Raw genomic sequence first — 26,067 nt, forward strand, 5'->3', positions numbered from 1 at the left:
CTGTAAAATATTATATCTGTTTAATAAATCACAAGGCAGTATCTGAAAGTAGCAGAGCACAATAACAAGAAATACAAAAAGAAACTGAACATTTCGAGGTCATCGTTAACATTTTAGTGAGATAAGATACAAATGAACATCGTGTTTATTCTCGTGAACACTGGTAAAGACTAGTAAACTTAAGCGAAAGTGCAGCCGGTGGGCACGTTCACAGCTCGCAGCTGGAAGGCCACTGAAATGACCGATAAGATGTGTCGCATTACACTTTTCGATAAGACAGCGACAGAATCTCTTGCGCTCAAGCGCAGCTCTTCGTCCGCATTTCGAATGCGGTGTTGAAGAGTGCGAATCATGAATGACGCACATGACTTCAGCTTTGCGCCGTGCGTCGAACAGGTAGGTGTGTAAGCATGCGCAGTGGATGAACTCTAACCATTACATGGTACATATACTCAATTACTCTGTCTTAACAGCGTAGTCGATCGAAGCTTTCACGGTGCCATATCTCCTGCCCGGGCAACTGAAGTAGACAACTAATATTAATATACGCCTTGTTCAAATGTCCTTATGCGTGTTTCAGTTTTGCTGAGTAATTGCAGGATTTAACGGCAAGTCTTTATCGCAATTAAAAAAAAAAAAATTGCAGAACAGTTTATAATTACACTCTTACAAAAGTTTGCACCCTTTGGGGCTTATCTTGTCCAACAGCAACACTCTTAAAAATGTTTGCACCCTTTGGGACTTATCTTGTCCCATAACGATAATCGTCAGCTGCCTTGCTTGCGTTTCCTTTCTTGAAAACTCGGCGCTCGCTGCCTTCCTGTCGAGAATGCTATGTCATGCTGATAACGCATGCCGTTCGCGACTTGGAATTACCGGGCTAAAGCAAGGAAATGCGGGCTAGATAGATTACGATTATCATTTTGGGACAAGATAAGCCTCAAAGGCCTGGGCCGGTATTTTGTAGCGATGACTTTAAAGTAATAATGCCTTTTCGCGCTTATCGCGCTTTGTCAGTGGTCAGAGCGACGGTCCGCTCGCGTTATCAACGGGATCAGCCGGCAGTGAGCAGTGGATGATAAGACTATTCTAAAATAAGTCATAACGCATCGCTACAAAATCGCGGCCCTGGTGCAAACATATTTAAGAGTGAAAAATAATCTGCCTTGCTTGCGTTTCCTTTCTTGAAAACTCGGTCCTCGCCACTTTCCTCTCGAGAATGCTATATCACGCCGACAACGCGCACGCCGTTCGTGACCTGAAGTACCGGGCCATAGCTGGCGCGCCGCGTTAAAGGAAATGCGGGCAAGATAGATGATTATTGTTACAGGACAAGCTATAAGCCCCAAAGTACGGTGGCTACCCAAAGGGTGCAAACTTTTTTTTAAGAGTGTACTGTATTTACTTCAATATGGGTCGACCTCTGTTTCTTTTTTTTTTTCAGAATTTTACACAAAATGATCGCTACCTAATATATATTCGATCGTTGACCAAAGAATCTTGACTTGAACTCGTGAACAAAGCTAGTAAAAGTACAACATTATAACAGAGTTCCTCCGTCTGTCGCGCCCACCGTTCTTCAAGCAGAATGGGCGCCGTTTTCACTGGTACATTATGCATATATATTTGTAGTAAATAGATACACGAGAAAAAAAAAAAAAAAAAAGGCAGAATAGCATTAATAAGCACAATAAAAAATGTTCGGGGACCACTGTTCGGAGACCAGAGTCGCGACGTGGGATAAGCGCTGGTTAAGGATACGTGGGAGAACTTTCCAGTGGAGATTATCCAGACTGGCTTTAAAAAATGATGCATAGCTAATGCAATCAATGGCACCGAGGACGATGTCATTTCGTATGCCAGACGTACGCCTCAGAAGCATACGACGAGGACGACTTCTCTGGCAAGTCTGGCGAGGATGCAGCTTGTAGCATCGACTAGCGAGATTTAGTAGCCGAAGTTAAGCTAAATAAACGTGTGTCACGTTAAAAGCTTTTTTTTTTTCTTATATTCTAATTATTTATTACTTCTCAGCTAGTTCACGGGGGTAATCGATAGGGGTCAACTTATGTTCGTGTTCAACCTAGCTATTTTCGATTAAATACGGCACTCAAATGAGTTTTAAACAGATGCATCGTAATTTTTGTTCATTAACCTCTATCCCGTGGTGAATAAAACAATATTCAACGAACGGATATCCATTGAACATCCACAGTGTCCTGTTAACGTCGCTCGCCACACTTCCTGCATCCTGTGGATATTCTTGGCATGTACGTGTGTGAGGACGTGACATATGCTTGTATACATAACAGGAACATATGTTAATGATTTTTGCTGGTTCCTTAGAACCAGTTTATCTGTGGCACTGTATTTGTTGTTTTGTATATGATAAATCACTATAAATAACGCTACAACAGTTGCCAAGTAACAAAAAAGTCGCAGCTTCGACCGAAACATGAACCATTAGAAGTTAGAAGTTTTATCAGCTGCATAAACTGCTGTAAACATTTGCTTCCTATAAATTCACATTGTCACGTGCGCACAGGCAAACACAAACATCACACTCGATGACATGTGGACACTCGCTGTCAGAGCGCTGGGCCGGTATTTTGTAGCAATGCATTATGCTTTATTCTATACTAGTCTTATCATCCACCGCTGCACGGCCGGCTGACCCCGTTGATAACGTGAGCGGACCGTCGCTCTGACCACTGGCTAAGTGCGAAAAGCGCGAAAAGGCATTGTCATCGGAAAGGCATCGCTACAAAATACCGGCCCTGGCGTGATGAAGAGCGGCAGCAGCGGCGAGTGAATTCCCCTTCGTGCTGCCTCTCGCTTCAATGCGAACTAATCTTTCCTCCCCCACCCAACCCCTTCTAGCGCGCGCACATCTCCCCGCTATATAGTGATTTGAAGACAGGAAAGGGGAGAGTTGGGGCTATGTTCTGCAGTCCTTAGGGAGTGCGGCTCCTTGTGCGCGCGACAAGACGACGCGCACACACTCTTTCCACCTTCCTCGATCCCTTGCATGAGCAAGACGCCGCCGCATCACGCAATTCGCCTGGAGTGTCCATATGATTTCTATCGCAATAAAATGTCATCAACATCTATCACGTCACACCAGCTATGGACACATCTGTTTCTCCCAGACACTATTTGTGATAGATGTAATATGTCCTAGGTTTGCGGCATATTCATTCATGGGCGCTTTCTTCGTGATTTACGCTGCTTGGGAATATCAGATACATGCTCAGTGGACACACATACTCACTGTAGCAAAATGAAAGGGGAACACCAGATTCCCGTAATTTAATTTTCCTCATTCCTGTTAAGACAGATTCTTCATAATGACAATTAAGTGTGTTGCAGGTAACACAAAGTTAGTTTCGAACATACATATTTGCAGGAATCATTATCTTTACACAGATATAGAGCTCCTTTTCATATTGGTACACTATGCACACAAGCTCTATGTGCATAGGAATTCTAGACCTTCCACCGCTGCAGTAGCATTCAGATAAGTATTTAAAGTATTCAAAGCAGAAACTACTCAAAGTGTATATCTGCAGTCATACAGAGTGTCAAGTGACAATACACATGAGCAGGAGAGACATGATAATGTTGGGTTATAATTTGGAAGTATCAAAAACCATTGTACAAGCTTTCATGTGTAATCTGAAAGCTTGGGCCTCTGGAGGTAGTTTTTATATAGCATACAAATAAAACAAGCCCATGGCATAATATCCATGAGATAGCTTTCCAGGAAATCAGAAGCTAGACCTTCAACCAGCCTCTGATAGACGTAATTTTTTATGCCAAGATGGATATTGGGATGTGATCTGGTTACCTTACAGAAGAAGTGTTTGCTGACTGACATTAAAGGGCTCCTTACCAGGTCACATAGCAAATTTTGGGCATATGCTGGAAGTTGTCACGTGCCCTCTAGGGAGTGTTCTACTGCAAGAATTTTTCAAATTGGTTCATTAATAGCCGAGATAAAAATATTTCAGTGCCGCGAACCCATGATTTCAGGAGGCGAGCATCACCGCCAACATACACTCTCTCTCCACTTGCCCCGTCTACCCTCCGCAAGCGAAATTCCTTCCCTGCGTTCTCCTATACCAGAGCTGGAGGATCGCGTGACGCATCAGGCATCGCCGTCCCCCCCCCCCCCCTTTTTTTTTCTTGCCTTTTTTACTGCGCGGCCCACTTCCGCTGACGGTCTTGCGCGCGGGACTGTTGCGTTTATCTAGTTTCGCACAGTGCTCGATTTTGCGCTTGCATGAGAACACCTAAGTCAGTGCTACATGAACACTGAGGCAGATGCAAGCGGATCACAGAGCATGATCGCGCGCTCGGACACAGTAGAAAATGACAGTTTCGCTCTCTGCGCAAGCGACTGCACGACATGGGAACAAGCAGACGAAACGGAAGTATATCTCTATTGCTACGGTAAGAAGTAAAACAAAGACACGCAGACGTTCGGTTTGTAGGTTTTATTATTTCTCTAAGCTTTAATTCGTCAACTGAAACAACAGATCAAACAAATAACTGCTGTTGCCTTGAATAATTCTCCAACTCATGTATCACTGAAAGTCACGTCACAGCACGGCGATGTACGTAGTAGAGTACTTAATACGTAGCACACTTGCGCGATTGACGTCGACTCTCTGGCTGGGAGCGCGGCCAAAGTTGGTTCTTTATTCTATAGCGCGGCGCCCGCGAAGAGAAAGGCAAATGGCGTTTGGTTTGAAGTTAGGCGCGCATTGTATGCACTGCGCTTGTCGGCTTAAAATGGCCAGACCTGGGGCCCTTTAACAGCAATGTAGTGTTACCCTTCAGAACATGTGGTCAATGAGGTGCAGTGCATGTACACTAAAATAAGCGATTGACATTGGGGTGTTCTGTGTAGCAGCAAATAAAACAATAAGTAACTCGAGCAAACCAGTGATGGGAATAAAATACCACTGGGCATCTGCTGCAAAGATATACATATCCCTTAGAGGTGCTGAAATAAAGGGCCATCTCTTGCACAGTACAAATTTGGCTGCACTTTCCGCATTCTGTAGACATCCCTGGCATGTGTATGAGGAACATGACAAGTAATTTGCCAGGACATGTCAAGATTTTTGCACAGTCCTAACAAGACTTGTCTTACTGCAGTTTGATTGCTTGTGGTCATTTAGTGTGTGCTATGTTACTGAAAACTATTACTGTCACCAACCTTTATCACATGAAAGGGAAAATTTTCATCTGTCACGGGGATGACAATTTTCCCTTTCAACTTGCCCCAGCTTGTGGATTTCAGCAGAGCTATCTTGTCATATTCAATATCGCTGCGCTTCGAGTTATCAATTTGGCCTTGCTCTGCAATCTGCTAGCGTTCTGGTTAGCGCAGATAGTAGAGCGACCACCCCGGAAAGGCTGTAATCCTGAGTTCAATCGCAACACAGGACAATTTTCGTTTTATCAACTACAAAGTGCCTGCACCCTAAATACTATACTACTGCTTACAGCAGCAGTTGTGTAAAATAGGATGATGTAGGAGGCGTTGCTGTGGTTACACTTCAACACATAAAGCACTATCATGACCATTGGTAATGTATGTTAACAAATTGCGGGTTAAAAGTCTCAGAGTCTATGATGCACCCACTTTTACAAGAACAAAGAGCTGCATTAATAAATGATTGCTGTATTAGCTCCGTACCTTTCTTGTCTGGCCTATGAAGGAAATATTTTTTGGCAAACGGATAGCACTATATGTCATTTTCATGCAATTTAAGCCAAATGTACAGCTGCATTATAGCTGCAGTAAAATGAATCAGAAACATGGAAATGTCACAATGCCATGATAAATATGCAGTCTTATCAGCAGTAAATATTTTGTTAGTTGAATGAGAACCAAGAGGCACTTTTCAGCATCTTTAGCATTTTTATCAGCTGCCTGAAATATTGGTCAGTAGCTTCAATTAGCTATAGATATCACATCTGGTCCATGTGGCTGCATTTGCTAGCTCTATCAGCGAGAACATACTGGCGTAATGAAAGAGTTGGATATACCTACATGTTCCCCTATTGCACATAACCTCATCCCTTCATATTGTGAACAGCAAACAAATTTGGCAAGTATGCCATGTACTGCCATAGCAAAGTTCACTCTTAAAAGTTTGCACCCTTTGGGGCTTATCTTGTCCCATAACAATAATCGTCATCTATCTTGCCCGCATTTCCTTTCTTGGTATCTTTTTGTTGGCGTTCTCAAAATGTATGATTAAAGAAGTTGGTAGTTTCCTGTCTGCATTTCATTGAGGCAAAATGCAAGAATGCTCGTGTGCCATGCTTTGGTTGCATGTTGAAGAAACCGAGATGGTTAGAAGTAATCTGAAGCCCCTTCACTACGGTGTCCCTCGTAACACAGTGTTGGTGCGTTACAGTCGGAACCGGTTGGTGCACAATTAAAATCCCAATTTATTACTACCCACTGTGCAGCTCCAGGATGTTAAGCACACAACAGGTACTTATACCTTGTTTAAAATAAGAATTTTATGGCTCTTTCAAGAACTTGAGAACTTAGATTCCAATGTAAGGTGTACACTGCTCCAATATATAAGTGTCCCAATGTAAGTTTACCATTCACGTTTAGTGTTTGCTTTCTTTATTAATGCGAATAGCATTCTTTGCCTACATTAGCCATTTTTAGCCTATCTATCTATCATCTTATGCCGACCTAGTGCCCCAAGTTGTCTACCTGCTTGGGCCGCTAGGTATGTGCTCCTGGTCGTGATGCCATCGTGGTCATTCCATTGTCATCATTCCAGTTTTGTGATATCTTACTCTCATCATGCTGTCGTCGTCACACCTTCTAACCCGACCCAGTGGCCCAAGTTGTCTAATAGCTTGGGCCACAGAGTATCGGCTTGTGGTCGTGATGGTGTCATGGTCATTGCATCACCGTCATTCCTGCTTTGTCATCCAACACTTGTCATGCCGTCATCGTCACGCCATCATTGTTGTGCAGTCGTCATGCATTCGTTGTCACACTGCCATAGTGATGCCGTCGTGGTCGTTCAATGGTCATTATTCCAGCTTCGTGATCTGCCTCTCGTCATGCTGTCGTCATAACGCCTTTTACTCTGACCCAGTAGTCGAAGTTGTCTAATAGCTTGAGCCACTAGGTATGTGTTTGGGGTCGTGATGCCGTCATGGTAGTTACAGTGTCGTCATTCCAGCTTTGTCATCTGACTATCGTCATGCCGTCGTCATCACGCCATGATCATCACACAGTCGTCGTCACGCTGTCGTGTTAATATTGTCATCGCTTCGGTAACGTCATCCCATTGTCAGGCCTTCGTCGTCACACCGTCGTCGTCGTTCCATTGACGCCAATCTTTCTTCCTCATTGTATTGTAACCATACTGTCATCATTCAATCGTGATTATGTCCCCCTCATCATGTCATCATCGTCAGACAGTCGCAATCATGCCTCCATTGTCAGACCATCATCGTAATGTCGTCGTGGTCATGCCATAATCATCATTGCAGCTTTATCATCTTGACTTTCGTCATAATGTTGTCGTCACACCATTGTCATCATACAGGCTTTGTGATAATACATTCATCGTCACGCTATTGCCTTTGTCAGGCCATTGTCATCACTGCATAGTTGTCATACAGCAATTGTCGCATTCCTTGTCATACCATCGTCAGGATCTCATTGCGGTCATTCCATCGTCATCGTTGTAACTTCGACATCCGGCTCTCGTCATGCCACCGTTGTCGCACTGTTGTCGTCAAGCCATCGTCGTCACGCTGTCGACACACACTGGTTGTCGCTACAGTGCTCGATTCCTATTCGTATTACCGTCGACAGTCATCGTGAGACGAGTTCTGCTGTCAATTTTTCATTTGTTTAACATTCATCACACACACACACACACATGCACGTACAACATATATTCTGCACGTGCTTTTCCTTTCAGCAAGAAAAAGCCACAATACCAAGCATGTAGTGGAAAAAGCCTTGCTTGATGCCTCACAGTCCAGCTGTCCTGTTTTAATGCTGAAGCGTTATAGAATCTACCACCTATGGTGTAGGTGCTCTAGTTAGTGCCCATAAACAATGGCCACTAGGTCTACCTTTCTACTTGTTATCTTAGTCTGCAGACACTACTCATATTCATACTTTGGGTTGCGCATGAAATGCACAGACGAAGGGAAGGACTATAGACGACATGAGCGCAAACTCTCAATTGGTAGCTGGTTCTTCCCTTCATAGGTGTGTTTTGTGCGCAACCCAAAGTATGAATATGAATACGTATGAACTCGCCCAGCTTTCAGTTCCTCTGCTGCAGAAACTACCTTTTTCTGGTATATGTGCTTAGTGCTGTAATTACTGAAGCATAACAGTTAGGGTCTCAGTATTGCTAAATGTAGAACTTTACGCAGTATCACGACATAATAAGAGCTTGCACCACAGATGCACAACATTAAATATGCTGTAAGTTAACAGAAAAGCAAGAAGAAAATATGATTCACAATCAGCATTTAATTTGGATTCAGTACATTGGCCTAGTTCAGTCATTTCTCAGTAGAGTCTCGTCAGTATACATTCAGAGTCAAGATAATAAACTCTTATTACTACAAAACGTTTCAGTTTCAGAAGACAGGCCTGGTATCAATACCTGACTTTCTATCAGACAATGATGTCCAGCAGTTGAAGCAAGAGTGTGAAAAAATAATAGATGGCATTGAAGACAACAACGAGCAGCTAACTGTTTTCAGCACAAAAAAGCATGAGGTAATGTAAGGAATGTTAGTAGCTAGTCAAAAGAGTTGTGATAAAACAATAACAAGCTAATCAGTTGTGCCAAAATGTACTCTATTTGAAGGAAAGAAACACATACTTCTTGGAGTCCGGTGACAAGATTCGGGCCTTTTACGAAGAGGACGCATTTGATGAGCAGGGTAATATGGAAAGTACTAGCTATAACCCTGGCTTTGGTACCTGTGGAGACTGAAAATTGGCTTTCTGTATTACAGGAAACCTGGTTGTAAGTAAATCAAGGAGCATAAACAAGATTGGACATGGTAAGCTGTAGATGCAACAAATATTTCACATAGTAGGCATGACTTGTTAGGGTTACCCATCTGCAAAGTTAGAGTTGTAAGCAAAGCAGCACTACAAGGTACAGCCTATAAAATTCTGTGGGTATAAAAGTGAACCATGTGTTCAATTGAGCTAGGTTTTAATAAAAACATTATGCACACATGAAACCAATAATATTGTTGCGAGGCATGGCGTACGAACATGCCCCCGTGACAATATGTATGCTATTTTTTAATGATTTTGGTAATAGAGCAACATTTAACACACAAGATATATGAAAATGTAGTCAGAGAAGTGTTGAATAGCAAGTTTTCTTCCTTGGTTCAGCTGCAACAGCAGCATATTACATACCCTTTAGGTCACCTTTAGCCACAGCAGTGATGTAACAAATTAGAGCAGCCACAGTGATTATCAGTGTACACTATAGTGGTAGGGCTGCCACTTTTGTGAAGATTAAAAAAAAAAAACACACAGCACCAACATGAGGGATGGGGCATGTCTTTTATGAAGATTACTGTATGCAAAAATACAAACAAAATAAAATGCCAATATGCCAAATTCAAACTTTGTACGACTGAAATTTATTGAAAGGCTTTATATAACATTTTGACCCAGCATCGTGTGAGGGCAGGAGAATGAACAGTGTGCATCCATGATAAGCGCCGACAGCAGGTGGTCACAAAAGTCATATCAGAGGATGCAAAGGATGGACATAGACTCATATAAGAAAGCTCAAAAAAAAAAAAAAAAAAAAGAGGAACACGGGGCAAAAGGATGGACTCTTCAGTCTCGAAACTTCAGATAACACGATGGAGGAAAGTTCAACCCCTTCCGTGCCACGCTATTATCTTGAATTGTGACCAAAAATGGCCAAATTATATTAAAGACCCTCAGTTGCCAACCTGTTTTGCTTCCTCAGAAAGAATAAATTTGCTTATGCTTGCGCTGCCCCATGGATTGTGTGCTGACATCTACCAAAAGCATCACAAAGCCTTGAGATGAAACTACGCTCTTCCATGGCATTTCTAAATGAAAAGTACTGTAGATGAGCTGAGCTTATCCTTGGCCGTTTTTACCAGGAATGCATGGACAAACCCAGCTCATCCAAGCCACGGAAGAAGCTAAGGAATTGGGAGTGAATTCTCTTGAGACAAATCAGTTGTCTGCTATGTACGAAATACCGACAGAGCACTTGCGGTGTAGCTTATAATTAGGGTTGTTCGTTTTAGGGTTTTATATTTTTTTTAAATTCGGGGGGTAAAAATTGGGTGTTATTTTTCAAGCTAATAATCAGGGAGAAATCGTTTTTTTTGTGTGGAACCATTCCGAAATTTGGGTCTTCTTGGGTTAAATTTACTGATGTACAAAGTAATACATTACATTAGTTTTTTGTTTGTTTGTTTGTTTTATCGGGGGTATCACAAGCTCCTTCACGCTAACGCAATAAAACTAGGGATATGTTTCAAGCTGGTAATTGGGGGGACATCAGGGTTTTCTAGCAAATACTCCAAAGTTCGGCGTTTGTTTTAGAAATAAGTAATAATGACAGTAAAGAGCATTGATAACTTCTAGGAAATGAAACGTTTTATTCACGAAAAGCTGGTCACTGATTTTTTACACATCCTTGTTAACATACATTATCATCGGCATGCACAACATCTCAGCCTCCATCTGAGACCTGTGCAATCTTTGAACGTATCTCAGCAGAGAGAAAGTTGTCTTGACATCACAGCTTCCATTAGCTAGGCACAACTATGTCAGTGCAGCATTTGCCAGCCTGGGGTAGCAAGCGGTAGAGTCATGCCGATACTCAATGAGTTCGACAGCTGTGTTAGCGGGGCTTCCTTCCAGCAAGTGCTGGTTCAACTGGGGATTGATAGCACATTTCGCAAGCTGCGTTCAGCAGGGCGGAAGCTATGTGGCGTGCTGAGGTGGTTCCAGCCCAACGCCTATTGTCGCTCTTCTTCAGCTGGCCTCCGTAGAATGTCACGGTGAGTTACTAACTTAGAGTTAGTTAGGCGCACTCGTTGAGTGGTCGGTTGAGAGCCGTGTAGCGTCCACAGTGCTGCACGCAGCTTGTGAAATGAACTTTAGGCTTCGTTTTGCCGAGGCAGGGTAGCTAGCATGTGTGCACTGCAAACTTTGTGCAGCGTAAAAAGTATGCAGCGTAAAAAAAAAAAAAAAAAAGAAAAAAGGTTGGTATGTGGTTTTGGAATTCGGGGAGAAATCTGGTCTAACCCGATTCTCCTGAAACATGTTCAGGGTGTAATAATCGGGTAAAATCGGGTTTTACCCGAAAACGAACAACCCTACTTATAATGTGTCAATTTAGAGAGAACCAGAAAACCAGCAAATGGCGGACCAGTGTGGGGGTCAAACCTGCAGCAGGCACTATGGAAAAAAAAAAAAAAGACAGACTGGATGTGCTGGCAGAAAATCAATCAGTTGGAAATCCTAACAGGGGGTAATTGGTGCTCCTTCTTTGAAGCATCAAAATAGCTACCTGTGGACAGTTCTCATTAAGAAAATTGCACCATAAGGTTTTGTCTTGGAGCTCTGAACTTCTCAAATTAAAAGTTTTCCACAGGTTAAGGTCACCACATTCCACATAATATGGAGCAATAAGACTGCGAAATTTGTGCATATAGTGTGGGATCAATCAAAACAAGACAAGGGCAATAGGAAACCTCTGGGAGAGGCCTTTGTCCTGTGGTGTTCGTAGAGGAGTAATGGCACCATATTTTCTACTATTAAATTCTTGGGTTAAATGAAAGTCCTAGATGGCTAAACCCTAGAAAAAATAGTGACAAGCTTCTGAGCACCATTAATTATTTGATATAATAGCTTTTCTATGGCCAGTTTCTGTTTCGGTTTTACGAGGATACTGCGTCATGACATCACGACACAGTATGTGGGAACAGGACATTACAACATTTTGACACTCAGTTCGGCTCGCTCGGTCGTCTGCAATGCTGCTACATCAGCCCTCACAACGAATACCAGCATCCGAGGTGACTGAGCGAGCTGGAGCAAGTCTCAAAATGTTGCAATGTCCTGCAACCATGTGACCACATACTGTGTCCTGTTGTCACGACAGAGGATCCTCCTGGGAAACCGAAACTGGGAATAAAAAGCCCTTATAATAAATCATTTAGGACACTCTGAGGCTTGTCACTATTTTTTCTAGGATTTAGAGGTCTAGGACCTTCATTTAACTAAAAAAAAAAAAAAATGGAGGACGCTTAACCTTCGCCTTTAAGAGCTTACGCAAAAGCATTCAAAGATCCCTGACTGCTTCTCACGCTTCCCGGTAATTGCAGCTTATGTAACCGTAATATTTACCGAGAAACGCTGGCAGCGAAGGGCACGCACGAAGGCGAGCTTTCTGGTAGAAACGCGACCTCTTGTGTGGGCTGATCCCGGAGGTAGTGCACAGCCGCGCCAAAAAAGTTACATCATTTTCAGGTTTCTGTTATTGTTTCACACTTTTAATATTTCAGTCTGAGAAGATTTAACATAAAGGGCATGTGCTGTCCGTGTTTTGTTTTATGAGATTTGTTTGTGGGCTGTCATTCTCAAAATTTCGAGGAATAACTTTGTCAAGAATGTAAGACAAACTATAAGCAACTTTAGTGATAGAATGGTGTGACCATATAACCTGCATATACTGCATGTCATATAACAAGGCGTGGCATATACATATACCTAAATATATGCGGAAATTTCCGCTCACGGGACGCTGACACTGGACGCCGACACCGGATTTTCTGCGACACGGGCCCTTAATGCTATAGCGTTAATATGAACGGACAGAAGTATCGTGTCAGTACCCCTTTAAATAAATTGGAGATGATTGTGACAATAACAAAGTGACTAAAAGTTGATGGTTCATTAAAAACTGTAATCAATTCTGCCCAATGTGTTTCAAGGTTTTAGATTTGATATCTGGCTGTTGTATCTGGACAGACAAAAAACAAAAATTCTCATGCACTCGAACTTCAACACATTCCAATGAACCTTGTGTGGTCAACTTATGCCCAGCGCCTGTCCCTGCAACACCCCTCATTGCCCGTAGTGCACAACATTTTATCTGCACAAGTACATCAAATCTTCAGCACACAAGTACAATAATTCTATTCCTAACTGAGCAATTAAACAACACATTAACAGCAGATTAAACAAAGATTAGCACCTATTTATGAAAGTGACCATTTGCGCTAATTTCATCTTGCAGAATGTATAAAGTCGTTTCTGTTGAGAAAACGCATTTTCAGCAGACCACAATGTGACTGCATCTTTTAGATTCTAAGCTGTAATAGCACCCACATAAATGTGGCTGAATTTAAGAAGGTGCCATCCAACATGTACAGGATGTCCCATGTAACTTGTGGCAAAGTTTAAAAATATGCAAGTGCCATGTAACTGGACAGAACCTAGGTATTGTTGTTTGCCATCGCTTGGAGCAAGTCAGACTATGTTTTGTATTTTGCTTGATAACAAATATTTATTATCAACTTCTGAAATATTATAATCAGAGCAAAATTGGCAATCAGAATATTGTACGCCATCATGAAAAATTTCTGATCCATCTTTCTGTGGCTCAGTACGTGCTACATAAAAGTTTTTTCCAAGCGTTAAAGGAAGTCCGCAAAACATGAAAAAGTTCCACACGACTAGTGCTGCATGCTTTTGTGCGCTTCTTCCAGGCTGTGAAAAAGCTTTTATGTAGCACATACTGAGCAACAGACAGATGGATCAGGAATTTTTCATGATTTTATGATTGACAATTTTGCTCTGATTATAATATTTTAAAAGTTAATTAATTACTAATAACTAATTATGCAATTAGGAAAAATACAAAAATAGACTGACTTGCTCCAAGCAACGGCAAACAACATTATCTTGGTTCTGTCCAACTACATGGCCCTTGCATATTTTTTAATTTTGGCACAAGTTACATGGGACACCCTGTATATGCATGTGCACGGCTGGCATAAAACCAAACTTGAATTTTGCAGCTTTGCACTGGCTGAATCCTGTTTTTAGACGCATCTCCTTCAGCTCCAAAGTGAAGGTATACACATCAAAAAAATATCTTGCATTTAAAAAAAAAACAAAGACACAGACATTTCAAACATGATCGTTTGATTTCAGGCACTGGTCAAAGAAATCGGATTCAAGGATCCATGCATTGTTCAGAGCATGTACATTTTCAAGGTATGATATTTGTTATATTAGTACAGTTACGATTAATGGTGGCATTGCCTAAACATTGATTTGCCCTCTTTTTTCCTATTTTCCAGAACCCAGAAATTGGAGGCGAAGGTAAGACAAGATAGGTTCAAGGATAAGATAGGCTAACCACCAGACCAGGAAACTGAATGCTGTCGCCCCTGGTATTTAGTGACAGCGCACCAGGATGCAACATTCTTGTACACTGAGCCAAACAAGCTGATTGGCCTCTGGTTCCCACTGGAAGATGCCACACTGGAGAATGGTTGCCTCTGGTATATTCCTGGATCCCACAAAACTAGTAAGCAAAAAAAGTGTCACTCCTTTGCAACTATACAATTTGCTTTGTGTCTGTGCACATGCTCACATGACAGCATGAATGAACCCTCATGAATCCTGTGCCAAGTAAGGTAATGTAATCATTAAGTGCACATGCCCATTTGCACATTTTCAGCATAGTGATGATATGCAAAAGAAAGCAAAAATTAATACAAGAAAAAAAAATCAAATTCTGTTGAAACTGTTTCACACAAGAAAACTATGCAACTACATTATCGTGTGAAATAAAATTTTAAAAATGTGGGTACAACAGCTGAATCTCTTTGGCTGCTGGGACTCCTAGTAAATGCAAGAATGGTCAAAAGATGAGCCACATCCATTACTGTAGACATACCAAGAGCACAGAAATATTACTTTGTGCTTGTGCTTAAATCAAACTGGCACTTATTTCCACCTAAGTTAATTATATGTATGTATAAATGTTTATGCATACGAGTTTGTTAAATTCCTTTCGCATAACCTCCAAAAGGTTCTGGCAGCATTGCTTGTTCTTGCGCATATCTATTCAAACATGTTGCAATTCTGCATCACTTGTATGTGATGCATGCACAGATTGACTCCTTGGTAGCAACTTCAAAATGTGCAAGGTCCTTGCATTGCTGTTTCCAACAGTTATGAGCATGTGTTACACTTGATATGAAACATGAATCAAGAAGTACTGAAACTTGGATACCAACAACAGTCAGACAGACACTATGTCTGTCTGTATCTTTTGGTCAGCTCATCTATCCAACCAAACGTGGTCACAGTACTTATTCTTTCACTTCAGCTACTGCTCCACATCAGCCGCTTAAACATGATGTCCTCCCACAATATCAAGCTTGTGTACCAGAGCGCGATAATGTTTTTGTGCAAAGAAGGCAATTCCATCAAAGAAATTCCCAATAGAGTAGAGTGCACATAGCACTGACTGTCCCTTCATATGCTATTGACCCTTTTCGCGGCGATCCCGTGGGCGCTGCCATGTTTGATCACGTGGTGACGCATCCATTGCTTGCCTCAACTGCCTCCGTTGCCTCCTTGTTTACCTTGTTTGCCTCCTTTCTGTTTTCGGAGATATCGTAGACGGTGACTAGGTGGATGACACGAAGCTTTGATCACAGCTTCAGAGAACATGCAAAAGCACTTTCGGAGCTGATTAAGCTATGTCCAAACGGCGCAAGCAGCGTATATGGTGCTTGTTCTAAAAGCGGGGCTAAATATGTATTCCAAGCTATCCAAGCTTTCCCATTATGAATTCAGTCAGGATTAGTGTGTTTTGCTCTTTGTTCTTTATTTGGAAAATATTTTGAAGCAGTGGCTAGTCAGTTTCCGACTCTGTGAAGTTCCTCGGTGCGGCCACTATCCGATTATTTTCTGCCTAATCGCTCGAGGGTGTGCTCAGTTCCGATAGATTTGTTCTTGCTGCGCACAATGCTTGAAACGTAGCTGTTTTGTACATTGTAATACCTTGTAGCAAATATATATTACAGCTAGTAACTCGCTTACTCTTGTGAACCGTCACGAAACATTCACCTTCGACCATTCGTGCGCCATAGGTGTAGTCCGTCATTTATTGTGCGTATGTAGGGCGCATATATTCAAGTGTGCGCCGCCCATTCACTTATTCTTGATACGTGGGCGATAGAGTGGGTGTAAGTTTTCCTGCCTTTGGGACTGATGTGTATAGATAACGTGCGCGAAACTTACCATGACAGGAAGCGGCACTACTCCCTTTGTCATTGTTTAACGAGTGGTACTCACTCTTGCCGAAGTTCTGGGGATGAAGCCCTTTTGAAAGTTAGCGATACAAGGCTGGCGGATGAGCAAATTTCTGTATCCTCGAGGAAAGCTGTACATCACGAAGTTCCGGTAACACGTTCGGACAGTTGCAGCAGCGGTCGGCAAACTTGGCCACACAGATTCATTCTATTTCTTAACATGCTAGTCACTATTTTTGCAGCCAACGTCTTCAATCCACATGATTCAATCTAGCATGATTGGAGCACAGTGTGTTAGCGAAAACTCAGTTGCATTTCCGACAGCTGATCGCACTGAAGCAAGGTAGAAGCGGTAATGGTTTCGTATTCGTGCGCGGTCGCTGAGGAGAGGTATGGTGCGCCGCCTGGAGCGCCATCTCGTTTCTCTAAAACAAACTGCTCCGCGAAAAGGGTCAATAACTCATTATTTCAACGAGTTTAATCGCGGTGGCTGTGTGGACCAATTTGGATCATTCAGCTAGAGATGAAAGCCTTTTCATGAACAATCGGTGAATTAAAGTGTCCGAAATTGCCATGGAATTGCACATATCAAATGGTAGTGTGTGCACAATCATTCATGATGTTTTGGGCATGTCAAAGGTCTCGGCACGATGGGTGTGAAACCGCTATGCGCAGAATCAACACCGCTGTTTGCATTCACGAGGAATCTTTTGAGCCTCTATGAAAACAACCTAGAAGGTATTCTGACCCGCATTGTGACTGAGGTTGAGTCGTGGCTCTACCGGTGGAACCCATAAATAAAGCAAGAGTCTATGCAGTGGAGGTATTCGAGGTCCATCATCCCCGAAAATTCAAGACCCAACGCTCGGAGAGAAAAGTTATGGCAACAATTTTCTGGGGCACAAAGGGGATCTTCCCAACTGATTACGTGGAAGATAGCAGGACAGTAACAGAATAATACTATGGCCAATGTTCCCCAAAAATTGCATACAGCTATCATTAAAAATTATGAGCGCTGGCAAACTGCCACAGAGTAGTGGTTTAATGAGCAAGACGAGTTCATTTTTTTGCAAGTAATTAGAAGCTTAGTAGGCAAATGGGAGAAGTGTGAAATGCGATGCGTGAGGGGGGATTATGTTGAAAAATAACTTTTTCTTTTAATTCCAGGTTGTCCTCTTCATACACAAGTTGTAAATTATTCTTGTAACCCCTTGTACCTTATACATGTCTAATACTGCAAGAGATACCTTCACCTTGGCCAATGTGTCCTTTACGTGTCCGACCAGATCTTGATGCTGTGGAACTGTATTCTAAGCATCTCACAATGCATGCTCATGTGTGCTAACTCTGCCGAATTTTCCATAAAGTTAATGAATTTCGGCCTCATTTTACGATTTTACTAATGTTGTGTCGAGTTTTACGAAAAATAACTTTTGTTTGCGAAAAAAACTGAAAGACGGTTTGGCGGCGCCAACCACGGAATATCGTGCAAAAGCACATTTTTTTTTGCGATGCTAGTATGCAACGTCTGCAGCTAGTCGGGCTTGTCGCTGTTCATCCGTGTTGGCAGCACGCTTGGCACGCTTGTGCAATCTGTCGTTCTTCGGCAGTTTCAATGCCATGAATTGTCTACTTTATTGCTGCAGTCACAATTGCTTGGTCACATCTTCTACAATGGTCGACTCCCGCTGCCTCTGTTGCCGAGCTTGTTGTTCGCGGCGCTTGGCACGACGAATCTCTTCTTCAGACATTTCCGATGATGATCCCGATTCACTTTTCACATTTATTTAACACATACGCACTAAAAGCATCACTCGCTGGTCTCCCGCATGGTGAAAGGACACCTGAAGGGGTACTTGCTTCAAATAAGCTTTAGCAGGCAAGTTGCTGAAGTAGGAAAAATCATCAACAGGGAAGTCGCTAAGAAAGTAACTGTGATCTAAAAAACAATAGTCTGCTGTTCCATGTTTGCTGCTACTTGCGTGCTGCCATCTAAAGCTAAATCGTCATTAATGGGCGAGTATGTGCTTCACAAAAGGCATGTGCCCGGGCAAGATTTTTTTCTTAAAGGAGTGTAGACACCAAATTTAGAGGCTAAATTGACTATAGAATAAGCTTTGTATGCTTACGAGGAACGCTTTCATGCAGTATGATTGATAGCAGATGGCTAAAAGGTAAGTTATTGGAATTTTAAAGTGTATAAATTTGACGTGGCTCCCTTTCCCAGACTCATTGCAATAGCCGCCATGAAAACATCACTCTATTGAGAGCAAAATAGTGTGATGTTCAAATGCTGGTGGCGACACAATTTCAGAGCAGTTGCACATGCGTTTGCTAAAGCACGGCTGGGAGATGCAAGTGCACATCTCCCATCTAACTCCGGCTTCGACGAACGTGGGCACACATGTGAATTTAAGCAGACAGGTGAGTTCATAGTCATCAGCGCTTTGGTGGTTCACGTAAACTTCGTGACGTCGGGTACTCGCAATTCACCTCACTGAAAGGTTATCTATCCACCCCTACTGGCGGGAATTTTGAAATTTGGAACTGTGCGATAGAATTACTGGGGACAAGACTGTGCATCTGCTGGCCATGCTATTGTGGTCCCCTAGATGCTGTGTATCACCCAAGAGTAAAAAATCATCACTGGGGAATTTGGAGTCTGCGCTCCTTTAGTGCCTGTCATCTCCTTGCCGCCTCCCCTTTTTTCTTGGTGTTATGTCCACATGATTTTTACAAATTTTAAACTTCACAGGATGGCAGGTATGCATATTCCTCCTCCGTCCCCCTGGCATGATGTTTGAATGCTTTGAGAGAACTACACTTCCCTTACACTTCCTTCGCCAAGAATGGAACACGTCACATCATACTTATAGGTAGCAGCAAGTAGGCCATTCCACCCAGAGGCAGTGCTTTTCAACGCTTGAATGGCTCAATCCCAAAAGCAGTGGGCCAAACACAACAAGTGAATTTTCCACTCCTACTGAAGTCCATATAACGAGCAAGGAAAATCCATGCGTTACAGTGAGCAAATCTGTGACAAAAGAGGCCATATGTACTAGCAGCGCCTGACCAGACACGTCAGAAGCACTGATTCTCATCCTTTAGTCGCACTGTGTGTGTAGCAAGCATTAGACGTATCTTACCCGTGTCAGACGCTAGTGAAACATGCTAGCAAAATGAAAGGCTTTTTGCATATGTTAATTCAAGCACATTGGTACAGCTGATGTCACGATGTTTCCTTCCATATCACTATGTTTGGCACCACGTGTAAAGAGCAATCATTACTCTTTACGCAACTTTCCGAGAAAATATCCTGTACTAGTTTTTTCATTTGTTTATATTTCTGGATAAGTGTTAGTTTGCTGCTGTTAGTTGAGGCAGATTTTATCGGTAGATACAGTAGCACATCTGTTCTAACCATTCAAGTGTTGCATGTGCAATTTCACTAGAGAAGAGCAAAACTCACCTGTGGTGCTGTAGTTTTTGCCCAACATTATAGCCAGTACTGAAACCTTGATGTTCCTTACAAATTTTATGCCACCAAATTTTTTAACAGTAATGTGTCCTTTCTAACTTACTCTTAGAAACTTGAGCAACACGAGAACAAGGTGAGAGTAGGAGCCAACTTTTCGACAAGTGGACTTGTCTTCTTCAAGGCGACATATGCTCTCCTCGACACAGTATATATAGGTAGGGTTCTTCTAAAGGGGAGAGAAGGTAAGGCGGGTGGGTGAGGTAACGAGCGAGAGTGTGTTTGCTTAGAAGAACCTATTAGCCTGTAGAAGAACCCTACCTATATATACAGTGCCGAGGAGAGCATATGTCGCCTTGAAGAAGACAAGTCCACTTGTCGAAACGTTGGCTCCTGCTCTCACCTTGTTCTCGTGTTGCTCATCGTCTTGAATTTCCATCTCCCGCATTCCCTGTGTTTTCTTAGAAACTTGGCCTTATTAAATTGATAAAGCAAACATAGTAGCATTATTGTACAGTGCAGACAAAAATTGATAGGGAAACAATATTTAGCAATAAATCAAAACTTACTTTCATGCTTCACGTATTTTCTTGGACAAAAATAACCACTGTTGCTTACCAGGCAGACATATGTTTAAAGGGCCATAAATAGCAACATTAAATCAGTTTAGAATTTTGAAGTTTCTTAAGACTAATTTCCTTTATTAGGCAAAAAATAGTTGATTGCCAACAGAGAAACTTAAGGCCAAGGTTTTTATTTTTGAATCTTGTGCACATAAAACAGCTCCAGTATGTCAATGCCATGCCACAAACGAGGAGGAGGAGAACCAACGGGCCTGATTTTTGTTAGGCACAAACATATGAAGCCAATAGACAATCTATAAATTTCAATGTATTTCTGCATGTTTGGGCCATTTCTGTGCTGAGTGTGTTCTGAAAACTTGTTAGGTTGAGCTTTTAGTTCCTTTGGAATGTAATTTGAGTCATTTTTATCTAGTCATTTTTATCCCGTGACAATATTATTTGGTTTCAAGCAGACACTGTATCCAAATCCATGACATCACTGGGAGCAGAAGTGGGAACTTCAAGGTGGCATTGCCATCCTTTTTTCATTTTCGCACATTACCTAGCTTACTAACTCATCATGCGCAGAAATACTGAATTCAGTGTCCCAGAAGTACCATTTAGGAATCCAGCTTAATATTCAGCACTGTGATCACTGCCGAAATATTAATTAGGTGTTCCTATTAAGTTTGACTCATAGTGTAAAATAATTTGGGTATGTGAATGCACATGCCAACGACTTTTTATGTACGAAATGTTGGTCTTTCTGACTAATTACATAGATTTGTGAACAGCACACTTCTGTGCCTTCCCCCACAGTGAGCCTGTCAAGAAGGTTTGTTCGGAACCGTGACCCAGATGGACCACTGCTAAAAATGGTTGAGATATCTACCCATGACTACAGCAATGAAACATTTGTGCCTGTCCCAGTGTTCAAAGGTATGTAGCTGCAGTTCCTCACTTGGAATGCCTTTATAAGACGTCCCCACTTCTCTCAGGCTCTGTAGGTCAAAGCTATGCTAGATGTAATGTGTAAATAGAAAGGTCATACACTGTACATATCAAATATGTATTCCTAGTCTTGAATAAAATCAAGTGTTTTGAAGAAATAAAAATATGCTTAGTGTAACGATAAGTAAAATTATCTTGCACAGCCGAAACCATTCTGTAAAGCAGGCAGGGTCATTGTATGCTGGTGTAACCAACGGATCAATATTTACAATCGCTAGTGTAGCTTGAAATGTACGTGCGCACACAGACAACCATAGCTGCAATGTGTGAGAGTATTGCCTGACAGAGCATCTATTTCCTCAAACATCTATGCAGCTTTGTATATCAGGTTGCTCTTTTCTTGGGGGAGCGGGGGGGACGCTCTTATAATGTTGTACTTTCTTCCACAGGTTCATGCGTAGTCATCCATGGCAACGTCGTACACAAGAGTGAAAGAAACTGTTCTCTTTTCCCTCGGCCAGCCTATACGTTCCACATTATTGACAGAGATGGAGCCGAGTACAGCCCAGAAAACTGGTATGTGTTACTTCCTTTGAAAGGCTCAGTACATCAATAACTGATAAGCTGCCTTAGAAAAATGCACAATGTGTTTTTTTTTTTTTAATGGCATTTCGTTTTCTCAACTGTTGTATCACAGTAGTCTCATCTTACAATTCATTGGTTCTGATCAAGTAAGGGAAATATTAAGTCAAGCTTAGTTCTTCAAGGTATCCAAAACATTGCTTTTACCGAGAGCACAGCTCTCGCGAGAAAATGGCAGACACGACAGAATTAATGCCACCACTGTGAAAGTATGATACAACCTCCCATGACGCAACATGTACCCTTTATAGTTGGTAAATTGCAGTCAAACACTGATAATAAAGGAATTCAATTATATTACATTTCAAAAGAATATGCAGTTCATCCTATCATGAAAAAAAAAAAATCATACCACTTTGTCTGCACTAATTTCTGTTTGTGATGTTCTGAAAATCACTGAAGGGCAAAAATTAGAGGCTAGATAAGACTAGTGTTGTCATACAGACTTTGTGATAAAAAATGAGCTTCAGAAATATTAATATACGAATCCACATAGTCATTTGAAGACACTAGGACGAAACTTAGGCAAATTCAAGTACCGACCACAATTCTTATGCTGGACAAACAGTTGTATTGGCAGAACGTACAGACAATAGCACCAGATTTCCCTCTAGCATTCCTAGAATAAAACTATGAAAATACCTACATAAATGACATGTTTGTCACAGACTTGTATTACACCAGAATTGTGCCTCATCAGTTGCTTCCTCTACGTCATCTGACATAAAAACAAACACACGGTTTCTAGAAGGGTAATCAACAATCTAGAGGGTGTGTTTAGATAAGGGAATTCACAGGGGTGTCCAGATTATTGTTTTAAATTAAATTTTTATATTACAGCAAAACGACTTCATACATTGTAATCGAGCTTGTTTTTCCAGTGCTTGCCTTTGTTTCATCATGACTGCAGGGAACTGTAATGTAGCTCAAGATGTTATGTGTGCATATTTTGAATTTCACCCCACTTAAGAAATAGAAGTTTAATGATAATAAGGGCAGAGATATTGGCCTGAGGTTCCAGTCTCATAGCAGCACCTTAGTACTTGAACCACTAACAGCATAAATTGAAATGCAAACAGGAAATAACCAATAAGAATGTCTTCTATATGTAATTATATAGAAGTGCAACTTGTAATCACTTTGTAGCCAATTTTTAAGCAAAGAGCAGTACTGAAAGTAGTTTTGGAGTCTGAATTGGGTGACTGTGACAAATGCAGGTGAACCTGGAAATGAAACAATGCATTGGAGTAGTTTTACAATTGTTTGCATTTGAATTTATACTGATAGTACATTATAATGAATGTCTTTCCTGAAACGTCAATCCGGCAATATTGATGCCTTCAGGTAGCATGTATGGGTTTATTGACCAGTTGCCATCACCCAAAAAGATCACGTGCTCGTGACGCCTGCGGCAGAAAGGATGTTCCACATCCGCCCTTAGGTTTGTGAGTGGTGGCGCTGGCTAACACTCCCAGGGTTAGTTCTAGTTGTAAAACATAAATACCCCAGAAAGTGGATGGGAAAACGGCTCTGCGGCAGCTCAATGGTGAGAGCATCGCATGCGTAATGCGAAGACGTGGGTACGTTCCCCACCTGCGGGCAGTTGTTTTTTCATCCATTTTCATTTCCATTAATTAATCATTTCTTTAATTCAATTAGTCAGTACAAGTAATTTCCCCTATGTTGTCCTTGGTGTCATTGTTTGTTGGCTTCTTATGATATGATTAATAAAAAATCGGGCCCCTCGGTTCCCTTTCTTCTTGTGACATTATATGGCATTTGTCCCCATTTTGTTTAGCAGTGTCGATAAGATAAAGAACATGGTCACCATTGATCAGAGAGGTAATAATCCTCTAAGTCCAGAGCAGCCCCCAATGTCCAGTTGAGAAGTTCTATAACCTCTGCCATCAACACAGATGTGCTGGCTAGCGCCCTTTTGTTCCAAGGAATGAACAGATAGGTGTTAGAAAGAACAGCAAGTTTCTCCAGCTTATACTGTGCAGCTTAAATAGTTTCAGGAATATAATCACACATGTAATTTGTTTCAGGTTACAGCCAAGTGAAGAGCTTCCTTTTCCATCACTTTATGAAAACTCCTAAGCATGAAGAGTGGAACAAGCATGTGCCAGTTTATACCACACCTGCACAACACACTCTGGTGGAATCAAACATATAGTAGTAAACAGGCACCTCACGAAATACTTTGCCTTGCATATCACATATTGCATTTTCTGCTTTTACATTTCATTATACATGGCCTTTTTGATGGCTACTCCACATGACTGTCTGGGTAGAAGCTTACTACCTAACATCCTTACTGTCAATCAGAATAGGCTGTCTTTCTTATGCACATATAACTTTTTGTTGAAAGCATTTTCTTGCACCAATGCTAGCAAAGCAAGGTGCATATGTTGCACTAACATTGTGTAGACAGGCTAACCTACATATCCTGCAGTATTGACTAACTACAAGCCAGCTACACCTTGAACATAAAAAAAAAAAGACACCTCTACTCATAATGTCAATAGTGGCCATTACCAGCATTTACCAAGTGGCCAAGTTGCACTTCGCTTTTATGCTGCAGTTGTCCTTTTAAAGCTGTACAATGTAACTTTGCCATAGCTAATTCTATATTCAGAGGATCCAAGAAGTATTGTGTATGCTTCTTCTTTGTAATAAACAGAGCATTTATTTTTTGGCTATTGCAAGTCGTATTTTTTCATAAGTTTCGATAAAAAACACTAGACATCACTGCCAATCAAAACACACACACAAAGCTGTACAAATTACAAAAAATAAAAAAAGGTACACATTGGGCGAGTCAAAATGACAGCACAATCGTAGTCATCTAGAATTACTCAGACTTTTTAAGCATAACTTGTTAGCTAATTAAGTAAGCTTAATTATGCAAATTTTAAATCGTTTTAAAGCATAAGTTGCATTTGAAAAGTTGTCGAGCATGTTCCTAATGAACGTGTTTCTAAGACTTCTACATCTTTTACATAGTTCTTTTTCCTGGTTTTTCAAGAAAGCCCGCAAAATCAGACAAAAAAAATTCAGAGCCCTTCCGCTACTGTGAAGATGGCAGCCAGCGAAGCTCTATGTACAACGGCGCTAAATTCAAACTTCACATACAAAGGCACATACACTGATTGTAGGAGAGTAAGTTTTATTTTATTTTCGAGTCCAGCTGCCCAATCGCGGCGCGCGTACTAGCGCGACACACACGTGGCCACTGGGGGAGAAGCTACGTCACATTATACGAAAACGCCGGAGGTTTCAGTGGGTGCCACAAAATGGCATTACGCTTTGGAGCGATGCAACTTTCAGCCGGCACCACAAGAGATGCTCCAGAGCGATGGGTGCTAATGCACAAAGAACCTACACACGATATAGGAGAGACTATGACGTTTTTTTATTAAAAATGGATACAACAATCACAGCACGCGTACTAGTGCTGACGCACTCATGTGGCCGCCTGAGTGAGCTACGTCACGTAATGAAGAAGCAAACATAAGGTCCTGCGAAAAGCGCGGTGTGGTGCCCAAGTTTCTTACGATCCCGAAGTTTAAAAACACCGCCATCCGGAGGTGTTCATACGATCGCCACAAGGTGGCGCGACGCCTCTGAAATTGTTGATCTACTTCCGGTCTGTTGCGGGACGCAATCTCCTGGAACCTAGCCTGTAACAGCTTAACTGTAAAGCACTATCACTACAAGCCTGCGCATCTGGATTGCAGCGCTTTCAATCATCTTGTCGATGTTTGTGGTGCAAAAGGTCAGTGGAGGAAAGAAGAAACCGACGTTTGTTTCCTCTCCTAATTTCTTGCACCACAAACATTGATAGCTATGCACCAACTAGCCCAAAGCTCTACTTTGCTCTCAATCGTGTTTCCCAAGAATGAAACCCACATGCCCATTGCAAAAAGAAAGCAACAGGCTATGGCATCCAGTACAAACCATATCAGCACCGTTGTCATGAAGATGGAAATCCACCACAGCCCTAAATGATAATGACTGATGCAAATTTGTTCCACCCTGACTGCGAATTATGTTTGA

At 41.8% G+C, this 26,067-nt stretch overlaps 2 protein-coding genes across 2 annotated transcripts in view; one reads left to right on the plus strand and one right to left on the minus strand.

Annotated features, from left to right (window-relative positions):
* Positions 1 to 163: 163 nt before the first annotated feature.
* Positions 164 to 24,708, plus strand: LOC119436725 (phytanoyl-CoA dioxygenase domain-containing protein 1-like). The gene is made up of 11 exons (XM_037703701.2): positions 164 to 396; positions 8,654 to 8,797; positions 8,889 to 8,964; positions 9,040 to 9,087; positions 14,125 to 14,180; positions 14,261 to 14,323; positions 14,410 to 14,431; positions 14,511 to 14,639; positions 21,235 to 21,354; positions 21,816 to 21,942; positions 24,057 to 24,708. The coding sequence occupies exons 1-11, from the start codon at positions 352 to 354 to the stop codon at positions 24,106 to 24,108; spliced, it is 882 nt and encodes a 293-aa protein (XP_037559629.1). The 5' UTR covers positions 164 to 351; the 3' UTR covers positions 24,109 to 24,708.
* LOC119436729 (ribosome-recycling factor, mitochondrial-like) overlaps positions 8,995 to 26,067 on the minus strand; it is a 44,902-nt gene continuing 27,829 nt past the window's right edge. Inside the window, exon 8 of the mRNA XM_049659875.1 lies at positions 8,995 to 9,013. The gene's annotated coding sequence lies outside the window, so the exon portion shown is untranslated. The remainder of the gene's footprint in view (positions 9,014 to 26,067) is intronic.

This window comes from Dermacentor silvarum, chromosome 1, assembly GCF_013339745.2.
Source record: "Dermacentor silvarum isolate Dsil-2018 chromosome 1, BIME_Dsil_1.4, whole genome shotgun sequence".
In the NCBI taxonomy this organism is placed as follows: Eukaryota; Metazoa; Arthropoda; class Arachnida; order Ixodida; family Ixodidae; genus Dermacentor; species Dermacentor silvarum.